The sequence below is a fragment of the Melanostigma gelatinosum genome (genome assembly GCF_949748355.1).
Source record: "Melanostigma gelatinosum genome assembly, chromosome: 9".
Taxonomy (NCBI): Eukaryota; Metazoa; Chordata; class Actinopteri; order Perciformes; family Zoarcidae; genus Melanostigma; species Melanostigma gelatinosum.
Genome location: NC_136642.1, coordinates 11,461,649 through 11,473,116, shown reverse-complemented (window position 1 = coordinate 11,473,116; position 11,468 = coordinate 11,461,649). Strand labels below are relative to the sequence as shown.

At 44.9% G+C, this 11,468-nt stretch overlaps 2 protein-coding genes across 2 annotated transcripts; one reads left to right on the top strand and one right to left on the bottom strand.

The window, feature by feature from the left end:
- Positions 1-913: 913 nt before the first annotated feature.
- trim46a (tripartite motif containing 46a) lies at positions 914-8,537 on the bottom strand (the record flags this gene model as incomplete). The annotated part of the gene is made up of 12 exons (XM_079276049.1): positions 914-1,361; positions 2,299-2,366; positions 2,491-2,720; positions 3,842-4,171; positions 4,269-4,390; positions 4,482-4,735; positions 5,192-5,287; positions 5,481-5,627; positions 5,713-5,911; positions 6,687-6,837; positions 7,357-7,615; positions 8,478-8,537. The coding sequence occupies 12 exons, from the start codon at positions 8,535-8,537 to the stop codon at positions 914-916; spliced, it is 2,364 nt and encodes a 787-aa protein (XP_079132175.1).
- A 518-nt stretch (positions 8,538-9,055) lies between these two features.
- Positions 9,056-11,218, top strand: tmem107 (transmembrane protein 107). Its single transcript, XM_079274566.1, has 5 exons — positions 9,056-9,420; positions 9,525-9,592; positions 10,027-10,127; positions 10,629-10,725; positions 10,905-11,218. Exons 1-5 carry the CDS (start codon positions 9,334-9,336, stop codon positions 10,972-10,974), a joined length of 423 nt encoding a protein of 140 aa, XP_079130692.1. The 5' UTR covers positions 9,056-9,333; the 3' UTR covers positions 10,975-11,218.
- Positions 11,219-11,468: the final 250 nt, after the last annotated feature.

Below are 11,468 nucleotides of genomic sequence, written 5' to 3'. Positions count from 1 at the left end.
TTTAAACTTTTGTCAAAATGTAAAACACTGAAATGTATTCACATGTGATTGAGTCAAACATGATTCTTCAGAACCGGTTTTACTTTGATATCTCTTTTGAAGACATTGAGGCAACTGTTAGCGTGTTCGCCCAGCCACAAAATGCCTCAAAAGTCCTTTTTGAAATGCAAAACAGCGACGATATAAAATACCACGTGGGACTGTTTAGACACAGAGACGCGTGATCCTGACGTGAGCCAACAGAACTTGACAATTCAACAACCGAAGAATATTCACATTCTCTAATTCTGACTTATATGCACATCGTTAACACTTGTTGAGGCTACATTAAAAATAAAGATATAAAATTAGACACACAGTACATCTGAGGTGCGTTTACAAGCTATCTGCATATATGTACGTTTATGCATATATGTTTTAAATCCTTGTTACACTTGCATGCAACTTTTGTAGTCCAGTCATTCTGGGACAAATTAAGACAAGTGTAAAAGAAGGGCAGACTTTTTTTTTTCTTTTCTTGAACATTGCAAACAGATTGAACCTGTTCTAAAGGGGATTTACTCACCCTGTCAACACAATTCTGCATAGTCTAAAATCACTTCAGCCACAATGTCCACAGGAGCATTAAGCAATTGAAGAGAAAGAAAGCAGGAAATAAATAGCCAAAATAAAATATGTCATGTCCAGGCCAAGTGCCAATGCAAAAGAACATGATATATTTATATTACGATCTCTACAATCACATTGAGAGGAAAAACATCACCATATTCAGCAGTGACAGCTTCATCAAGCATCAATGTTTCACAGGATCAAGGCAATTCATTATTGACTTACATTAAGTGGTGAATACAAACCACATGTATCTCTATTGACATAAAGTTTGATTGCTTTGATGTGCCCCATGAACCACAATTTATTTGCTGAGATTTGTTGCACGCGTTTGGATAGTTACCCTCCGTGGTGACGGCTCCTCGATGCTCCGATTGGCCACAAGGTCCTGCAGCTGCAGGGCCCCTCCGCCAATGAAGCAGAAGGCCGGACACACTGGAGTTGAACAGTCCATGTGTCCCTCCCAAAGGATCCGCAACGAGTGGGCATCATAGAAGGTGACAAGTCCTTTGTCACAGTCCAGACACACTCCCAGTCGGGGTGGCAGAGGAGTGGGGTGAGGGTGAGGCAGGTTACTATGGCTGGTACTGTGGGAGTGCACTCCCCCCTGGCTCTGGCTGTCCCCATGGGTCTGAGTGTGACCATGTCCCTGAGGAAGCAGGATCTTGCCCATGCCTATTGTGAGGAAGCAGAAGGGAGGAGAGTCCTGGCCGTCCTCTGCCCCACTGTCATGGCCACTGTCTGGGTCGCAGCTGGGGGGGGAGAAAGTAAAAGTAAGCAAAGGAGGAAAATGTTTAAAAAGTTTAAATACAGAATGACCCGAATATATAAAATACTCCACTTTATACTCTACAACTTCTATTTGCACCTGTATTACATTTGAATGTATTGAAAAGTCATTGAAAAGCAAGAAAAAAAAATAAAACAGTGATATATTGATATTATCAAGTTGGTCGTCTGTCTCCTAAAAACATGCACATTGTGACCTTAGTCCTGACTGCAGCTGTGTTGGAACTCCAATACACACGACACTATACGATTGTATATTTACAGTGTTATGTGAATTTTGTGTGTGAAAACTAAGAGTTCATGTAGTTATGAGACACTCAAAACAGCAGTGAAAGTATATAAATATATATATATATATGTGTATGTTTACATATTGTGATTATATATGTATGTGTGTGTGTACTATTTACTCTTCCTCCATGCTTTCAAGGTGCATTAATCACTATTCTGTCTCAATCATTGATCAAGTGACTCCATGTAATCTGACTGTAGAAACTTGTGTGTGAAAGTCAATGAGTTTCCTCCGGGTTCTGAGAGCTCAGCTAACAGAGAAACTGCTCCACAGTCTGAACGTTGTGGGTTCAAGGCCTTCCTTCATGGTTTGTCTTTTCCTTCTGTTAACCCCTTAAAACTAAATGAACCATGCAGATAATCCAATAAAGACACTGAATAGGAAAGAACAGGGTTGGAAGTTAGCACCAGCCACCAGCCAGATGCTGGTAAAATATGCAAGTGGCTGCTAGATTTGCTTCACTCGCCCGCCTAAAAACCCAATGTTAATGTATGAAGTGGCGGGTAGCTTTTGGAATCCACCAGCCACAGTGGCAGACGGACATGAAAGAGTCCTGATAGCTCAGCTTGTGGGGAAAGTCTATGTTTAAGAGAGGGCGATTTAGTTACCGAGGGCTGGCCATGTCCTGGGGGAGATGAAACCACTCTTGTAGCTTCTGCTCCTGTCCTACTCCCACCTGCAAAACAGAGTCAGAAAGACAGAAATCTTTGGTCACATCCATTTTGAGTCAGCATGTGATGATTCCATAGATACAACGCATTATAATACCAATCCAGCTGACCAACAAGCATCCCTCTCACCTTTACCAGGTAGGAACCAGGCTCCACGGAGCATGCCCAGTAGTGTCTGCCTTGAGTGACGGCCAAGTCGCCCACCAGCAGGTCAGAAGTCAAGTTGCAAGAAGTGAGTGTGCGGTCGGCAGTCTGCAGGAGGGAGAGGCCTGGCACACTGCGAGCGTAAGTTTGTCCTCTGCCCAATGCCAGCCTGTCAGCATGCAACCCCCAGCGTGAGTCCAAAGAGAAACTCAACACTGAGGGGGCAGGAAAAGGAGGCGTACCAGGAGGGAAAGGAGGGGTGAAGAGGGGAGAGAGATGGCAAGGAAGGTAACGGAAAGGAGTCACGAGGGAGGAAGGGTTAGATCCCGAAGCTGTGACAGTCAGGCTACAGCAAGTCTGATCACATAATGGAATAATAACCGGCGTGGGAGGAGAACACATTATAAGAGGCCGATCAAGAGAAAAGGTGTATTCAAGAGGAAAAATAGGATGGAGTGGCTTTAGCAGGAGGAGGAAATGTGAGAATCAGAGTAAAGGTAACATTCACATCTACACGTTGTTGAAACCGATCTGGTTTTGTGAAGGAAGGACAATGTAGAGTGTGACGACCCCTCCACTCCACTAGGTGTCCCTGTGTCCTGGCTCTTCCTTGACTTACAGAATCTGTCATCAGTTTAATGAGCCCGCTGTGGTTCCTGTTATAAAAGCTCACCACCTTCACGTGGAGGCTCCCTCTTCCCTGGCTGATGTTTGGTTTGTAGTAGACGGTCCGTACGTGCTTCCATGACTAATTACTGACTTGCATGTTTAATGCGAAGGTTAATGTTTTAAACAAATGTGCTGTTGATTTATAAGCTCGTCTGGTCTCCCGACTCTATTGCAGCTTTTGAGTCGGGCTGTGACAGGCTCACATTAAAAGGGAACCTAGGACAATATAAAGGAACGACACATATTTGCTGTGCAGAAGGACGGACAGGAAAGAGTCTCTGGATGAAACTGAAATGCAGAATGAAAAAAGGGATGTGCAGAAGCTAAAATAAAAAATGGGAATAGAAAAAATAAAGGAATGGAGAGAAAAGTAAAAAATATCACAATTAGTTGATCAATTGAAGAAATGGCAATACCGGAAAAATATATAACTTAACTGTTGAGTGTTTTCTTTGTTACCAATGCAAACAAACCTGTTTTGAATAAAAAAATATCTTACGGCATATTACTTATTCTCCAAGCTTTTTACAGTGCAATGAATTCAGTGAAACTGCATTGGAAACAAGGAATAGCCTCATTTGTTTTTAAAAGAATGGGAAGATTATGTTTTTTTTGTGTTAAAAGAGATGTAAAATGTGATGTCATACAATGGATGTCCATATCTCACCAGGTGCTGGTGGAGTGTGGAGGTAAACGTCTTCACTGTACTCTCCAAACCCGGCCTTGTTGCAGCCTCTCACCCTGAGCACGTACACGCTGTCCATCTGCAGCCGATTGATCACAGCGTTGGTTCCTCTCACTTCATCCAGCCGCAGCCATGCAGTTGCAGCATTAGGAGATCTGGTGCCGCCCCAAGTGGCTGCGGCTCCTCCTGCTCGCCGTTGGTATTCGACAGAGAAGTGCCAAGCTGGGGCCGAGTCCTGAGGGAGGCGCCAGCACAGAAACAGATGGTCATACGCAAGTGTCTTCTGGGTGTCAATGACTGGAGCCAGTGGGGCTGTGGAGGAGACAAAGCAACAAATGTGGTTAATTTACTATAATAAAGTATAATTTCACTTATATATGGTTTGAATCACAGAAACAAAGGAGCCTACCATGTATGAACTCCAAGCTGTGGATGAGCTTGACTTCTTTGGATGCGTCGAGGTGAAAGTTCCTGAAGGAGAGATCAGCTGAGAGAGAGAAACCCTGGAGGTTTTCTATGGCCTTCACAAGCCTGGAGGAGGAAAAAAAAGAGAAGTCAGAAAGCAAAATCTTACCAATCCATTCCTCCAAAATGTTAGGATTCAGCTGAATAAGTGTGTTACCTGCTGTGGGGGACTCTGGCAGCCTGTACGAAGCAGGGTGGATCGGTCTCCTTGAGCAGCTCCTGGGTGTAGGCCATCAGGCCAGCGTGCTCCAGCAGGCCTTGCCTCACCGAGACCTGGACCGACAGGGCATCCTCCCTCCTGCTGCGGGATCCCTCCAGGGCCAGAGCCAAAGCCCCCTGACGCTCCGCTACCGCCGCGCCCAGCTCTCGGATACAGTGGGTCAGCTGATGCAGAGCCACTGCGCTGTTCGCCTGGAGAGAGACGGAGTGGGGAGAAAGTGCTGCGTTAAACAGCAATGACAGATTAGGAATGACAAACACGGAGACAATGGTCTTAGATATTGCCAACACAGAATTGTGTCATGGCACCAGAGCCCCCTGGCCTCTAGAGGGCCCACTAATACTACCTGTGCCTTCAGCTGCAGTTGTAGTGACGGTTAACTGGCAGGATAGGCTGGGGGTGGATTCCCGTTGTATTGAAGCACAACAAAACCACAGTGTGTTGTTGATCAGTGTCAAAAATGTTGCTTTTTGGAAGTAAACATCAGTGCTTTCAGCTTGTTCTCCACAGCAGTGTTATAGAGGAAACACTGCTGGCCAGTCATTTCCATTGAACCCAAATATTGCAGCAGATTCTCCAACTATTTCTGTTCAAAGAACAGCATGAGGAAACGGGTACTTTGACAAAGCAGTGAAACGATAGTTCACCTCCATCTGTTTGATGGCAGCTTCCAGTTGAGTGATCTGACTCTGTATTGTCTCCTGGTTGGCCAGGACAAAGTTGACTTCCTTGGTAACCTTGTCCTGTAAGACCAAAACATTACATGACAGTCATTTAGCAGACGCTTTCATCCAAAGCAACAAAGTGGAGCCTGAGCCGGGGAATCGAACCGCCGATCCTCCGATTGAAGGACGGCCCTGCGCTCCACTTAGCCACAGAATTTAACATTTCAAGGCCGCTAACGTCAAGATCTTAACACAGTTGAAGCCGACTCACCTTGAGGGCCTGGTAGGCCTGTGCTATAGGCAACACTTTGTGTCCGTGGTGGACGCGACGGAGCTTACAAAGTGGGCACAGTAACCTCTGGCAGTTACGGCAGTACCACTGCAGTCTCTCCTGCTCATGCTCGGTGCATGTTAGGACCTGGAGCACGGGAGAGGATTAACGCACAACGACAACAGAGGAGAAGCTACTGTAGGTGATGAGCAAAACACAAACACAGACAAACCTTCGGCCGGAAGTTGTTGGTGGGTAGAATGTGTTCGTGCTGAGCTCGAGGGGTTCCCCAGGGGTGGTAGAGTTTGAAACACTCGTTACAGAAGTTGGACTTGCAATCAGCGCAGCCCTTAGAGGCCTCCAGGGACTGGGGAGGCTTACAGAAACCACACATGATGGCTGCACTGCCCAGACTTACTGTGTGCCTGTACCTAAAGGGCAGACAGGGGTACAGGGAGATAAGAGCAGCGCGAAAGCAATTCTGCAGCAGAAAAAAATGCAAACAAAAAAGGAGGAGTCCATAAAACTCAACAAAGGGAAGATTGAGCTCATCCGGGTTTGCCCTGCTCTCTTTTTAGTAGTTACTCTGTAAGTGCCTGACCTGGATACATCACCACCAGCTGCCTTGTTACTGCATCTTGCGCAGTAAAACATGCACCGTCACACTTTCCTGACCAACACAACCACTGTAGTGGAATCAGCAGCTGCACTCATCAAACATAACTCTCTGCCCATCTCAGAAGGCTTTTTTCCAAAGCAGCTCCTCTCAATTTGATCTTCACAATTTGAACTGATAAGAGAAGAGGATGATCAACGTTAAAGAAAGATGAGGAGTATTTCACTTCAACCTTCCTCAACATTTCTGTGCTGTCCCTGCAATCAGCTCTGAGGGTCAGTCTTTGATCAGGAGTAAAGGAATGATTCATTGTGGAAACTCCTTCCAGCTAATTATTTATTGTCTTATTTATAAGGCAGTATTGACTAAGCCCTTCATTCGCTGTCTGTCTTTATTGCCTGCAGGATTGATAAGGGGATTTTTTGTTTCTTTATGATTTTTGTAGTGAGCTGATGATGAGAAATTATCATGGAGTGAAATACCAAGACAGCACAAGTCATGTTTGAGCCTTCAGTGTCAGCTCTTACTACACCTGACTGCGCCTGTGACTCTCTCTGCTACAGTATATTGCTGTATATCTACATGCAAACCTCTCCACAATCCGCTCCAGTGTGAGGTTGCGGAGGCAGTCTGTCAGGCCTTTCTCTCCGAGCTCCACGTCCTGCTGACAGGAAGGACACGGGAACAGCATGGGGGGAGGGGCCGCGTCCTTCCGTCTCCGCCCTGGATATGTCCCGCACACTGAGAGGAGGACGCAGGTGTAAAGGAGGGGAGATGAAGGAGAAGGAGACATGGATAGAGGTGTAGAGGAGAATAAGGCAGAACTCTGAGTTGTCCCTCACATGTATACCAATGAATTCAGTGATAAGTAAAAGTAAGCTCACTTTGGAGGAAACACTATCAGCTGACACACACGCAGTGAAAATACACCTGCTCGACAGATGCTCACTGCCTGTTGTGCCTCCTTGACTCCTTGTCTCTGTGGACTTTGCTCTACATGCACTTCAATAAGTCATGAGATGAATGCATGAAGCCCTGCATGCTCAGCGGGATACTGATGTATCAGCTACATCACCGATGAAAGTCAGATGCTACAAAGACCGTGATGTCATATCACACCGCCAGCTTTTCATTTTTGCACAATGATGTCACTCTAAGATGACCCAATGCTGAGATCACTCATTTTCATTTTTAAATTCCCCATCAGCTGTACCAAACAAACACATATAAGCTCCACATCCGTTCTCCTCCGTTCTCCACCTGTTCTGAGGACCCGTTCCAAGCGGTCAGGCGTCCTGGGTGTGGGTCTTCGAGCCTGTCGTGGGGAGCGAGTGTTGGGGGTGGAGGCCGGCGAGTTGGGCTCTGGAGGGAGGTCTGGAGGAGGATAACCTCTCTGTACCAACACCTCAGCCGCACACAGCAGACAAACACTGTGCTGACACGGCAGAAGGACGGGCTGCTTCACCATCTCGTCACACACCGGGCAATGCAGCTCCTGTTCCATACTCTTCATGTTGGACTGCAGGGGGAGAGGTTCAAGAAGAGAGCTGAGCGAGGAGTCACATTCGATAAAGGCTGAGTCACTCGAGTAAAAAAAGATTCCACTGTTCTTTACATTCTGCTGTGCCTGTGACCTGTAAAAATAAATGTACATGAGATGTGTAGGAGTCAGGAGCGGCATCAGACACTGGTTTTGTATAACTGATGTTAGAAGTACAGAGCACAGGGGAGGAAAATATCTTTCCCCTGACTTCAGGTGTTAGTCCGTCTCCAGCTTCACCTTCCCTTTGAACAAGTCAGATATGGAATTAGCTCAGCTGTGGCATAGGCTACTGTGGTTTAGTAACTGAGTCTTACACTTCTCCAAGGAAAAATGTTAAAATAAATATATAGCTTTCAGTTGTTACTGGAGGCCAAGTTCCGGTGTTGCATCTTTAGCCTACTTAAACGCAGCATCCCGTTTCTATGACAACGCACATCAGTTCTGCCCCATCTATGCGGCCCATGAGCATCTGAAGCCGTTAGCTAACATATTTGATCGTAATCACCAAACATCCACCGCTTTATCTGCAACGTTTGGATATAGCCTATGTTATTTGTGGCCTTGCTTTTCTTTAAATGTTTCCACCCACAGTGCTCGAGCGTTTGCCAAAAACTCTCTTTGATTGTATTAATGCCCAAAAAATGCTCAAACGGAAGAAAAGCCTCACATTCCATCATCACAGACGCAACCTGTGAGTTCAGATGGGTCGAGAGGAAATATGGCACAAATTGTGGGATTAAATATGAGGGTGGATGACAAAATACGAGGGTGGTATCTTGCTTAAAATAAGCACACGTGGCTTAAACAAATAGGGTAATAAAATGAGCGTCATACTTACACTAATGCGAACCAAAGCGTCCATGATAGAGGTAAAGGTTTGTAACTCCGCTTCAGCCATACCTCGAAGATGTCAGCGTCACTGCGATACAACAACGAAACCTTTTGTTTTTCTGGGTAAAGACAGGGGCAGGGTATGTCAGTCGTACCGAGGAAAATGCGACCCTCGACCGTAATTGGTGAACCACCACAACAGATTTGCTTTTGAGGGTCTTCTCTGCTCAGAGTGCCGTTATGCGCACGCTGATTCTATGCTGTCTGTCTCTACAGCAGCAACTCGCCTCGGTGTAGAAATAGGATGATGGGGGGGGGGGGGGGGGGGGGGGTTGTTGCTTTCAGAGGTGCAATTCTATTAAATATGCCCAATTGTTTGTGGCCCAGTTTTCGTAGTACCGCTAGAGGGCAGTGTTGTGTAAGAAAAACACGAAGAGTCCTCTTTCAATTGTTGTCCGTGTCCGGAACCTTTGGATATTGATCGTTACAGAAACCGGACTGTAATTAAGAATGCACCAGCTCCTATTTATGGTGTCAGTTGTTGTAGCAACCGTGTTTAGGCGCAATCGTGTGGATGTAGTATCTCTTTGTTGTGTTGGTCGTAATAGTAGCTGACTTAAATATGAGTTGCGATATGTTCGCTCTTTCTAATTAGTGTGTGTTTCAACGTCGCACAGTGTCGTTTATGATCGCCTTGGATAAAGTAAATAATAGTCAGCGTATATTTGTCAGACTGCAGCGAAGTGCAGAGGCGAATATGCGCAGGGCACATTGAAATTGCAGCAAATAACGTAACGTTAGCATTTGTTTGCGCATTGTATTCCAGTATACCCGTCGTCTGTTTAAGTAAATAGTTGCTCGGTATGTCGGCTGTCAGCAGCCTTGTACCTGCACGGTTCTTGACCATTATAGCTCACCTTGTCATCGTTATCACAATCTTTTGGTCGAGGGTAAGTAACAGATTTGATTCACGCGCTCCAACCCTAAAAAAAACGATATAACCAATGATGCAAGTTCGTGTTTTTCATGCTAAGCTGAAATGTTTGTTTCACAGGGAAACAACGTGAAGGCTTGCTTGCCTTTGGATTTCACGCAAGAGCAGTATGACGATGAGGACAGGAAGTAAGAACACATTTGACAAACATGTGAAAGTACAGAAAGTAAGACGAATTTTGACCCACACAGCAAGGTTGTCGTCAAGACCACCTAAACCAAGTCATGACCAGGACCACAGTGTATCTGGACAGAGACAAGTACAAGTCTTTGAGGGGTTGAGACCAAGTCAAGTAGTAAATAAAGGCATTGCAGAGAGGAATTTCATTTGTGGGGATTTTCTTTTGTTTTCTATTAGCAATCACAGTAATGATGTTAAATAAATAAACATACAAAGCAAAGGCAATTTAGTGATGTCCCCACTGTTGTGGTCGTGACCTGCCTTGAAATAAAATCTGAGGTCCTCCTTGTCTGAGAGCGAGACGAGACAGAGACCGACCTCGAGTACTACAACACTGCCACACAGGCGTACACACCATCTCATATGTCTCTCTTTGTCGCAGGTTGGTGGTGGCATTGGCAGTCACCCTCGGTCTGTTTGCTATAGAGTTGGCTGGGTTCTTCTCAGGAGTGTCCATGTTCAACTGCAGCCAAGGTCTCCTGTGTATCCTTTTAGACTGATACTGTGGGCCCCTCATTGATGATGATTGATAAGAGATGACAATATAATTGGTATATGTTCAATTCCAGCCTTTGTTGCTATTTCTCCCCCTTTTGTTTCTCTTCTGACTTCATTACTACAAGAGCAGCAATTACAATGGCATTTGTCTTCTGCACAAAGACAGAGAGGTGGGAAATCATTTTGGCTTGGAATTGATGACAGCCTCAACAAAGAGCCAGGAAATTGATGTCACATGAAATATCTCAGTATAAAGAGAGATCAGTGGTATTAAAAAGTTATTCTAGTTGTCAGTTACAATTCCATGACTCCAAACTCTAGCAACAGGAGTCCATGCCAGTGCCTCAGTGGCTCTGCTTTTCTTTCTATTTGAGCAGTGGGAGTGTGACATCTACTGGTGGATCCTTGCCTTTTGCAGGTTAGTGTAAATATACTTAGTATTGTTTGCCCAAAACCATTTTTTTCCCTGACAGATATTAAACCCAGCACTGGCTGTCCACTGCAGTGCATCCGTATCCTTGTCTTTCTTTGTGTTTGAGAAGTGGGAATGCTGGACATATTGGGTTATTTTTGCCATCTGCAGGTTTGTGTTTGTGCGTGTGTTGATGTGCATGCATGTATCAGCTTTCTGAGAGCAAAGTGATAGAACCTCTATAATCAATGAAGTATTAGTAATTATGACATATGAATGCATGGAAGTAGTGCTCAGCACTGTTGCACTGTTTTCTTTACATTTATATATCTGTCTGTCTCTCCCTCCAGTGTGCTACCTGCTTTTGTGGAGATTATTCTGTTTATAGCTGTTTTTGGACTGAAGAAGAAGCCATTATGAAAGACAGTACTGTGAACTTAAGTCTCAATCAACAGATCAATCAGTGTCAACATATACTAGCTGAAGAAGGTCTGTGGTTCATTATTGAGGTACAGTGGAATGGACGGAAAAACGATGTTTAACTACTGTATTACGTGCATACAGTGCGCCAACAAACAGCAAAGGGATATACAAGCCGCTCTCTGCAATGTTTTTTTTACATATATATAATAATGTTAAAGAAAAAGCAACAATTGTTCTGTTGTTCCCAGTCTGTCTGTCACATTTCAATGGATATCTTAGAATGGTATTGTAATCTCAAATATATGTTGTAAAAATTGTTTGTTAAACTGCTGTTGTGTTGTCTTTTCTTTCTGCTTTTAACCCCTTTGGCACTCAAGTGTATATTTGCTTCTCAGGCACGTCTGTTTCACAGTGCTTACCCTCGACCAATACTCCTTCACCCAGATTAGCAGACCCTTACCACAGCCAGAGTTTTAATCAATTATTAAAAC

Coding starts and splice junctions, on each gene's coding strand:
- tmem107 (XM_079274566.1), top strand. CDS start 9,334: ATGTCGGCTGTCAGCAGCCTTGTACCTGCACGGTTCTTGACCATTATA. Junction 9,593..10,026: donor TATGACGATGAGGACAGGAA/GTAAGAACACAT, acceptor TCTTTGTCGCAG/GTTGGTGGTGGCATTGGCAG. Junction 10,128..10,628: donor CTGCAGCCAAGGTCTCCTGT/GTATCCTTTTAG, acceptor TATTAAACCCAG/CACTGGCTGTCCACTGCAGT.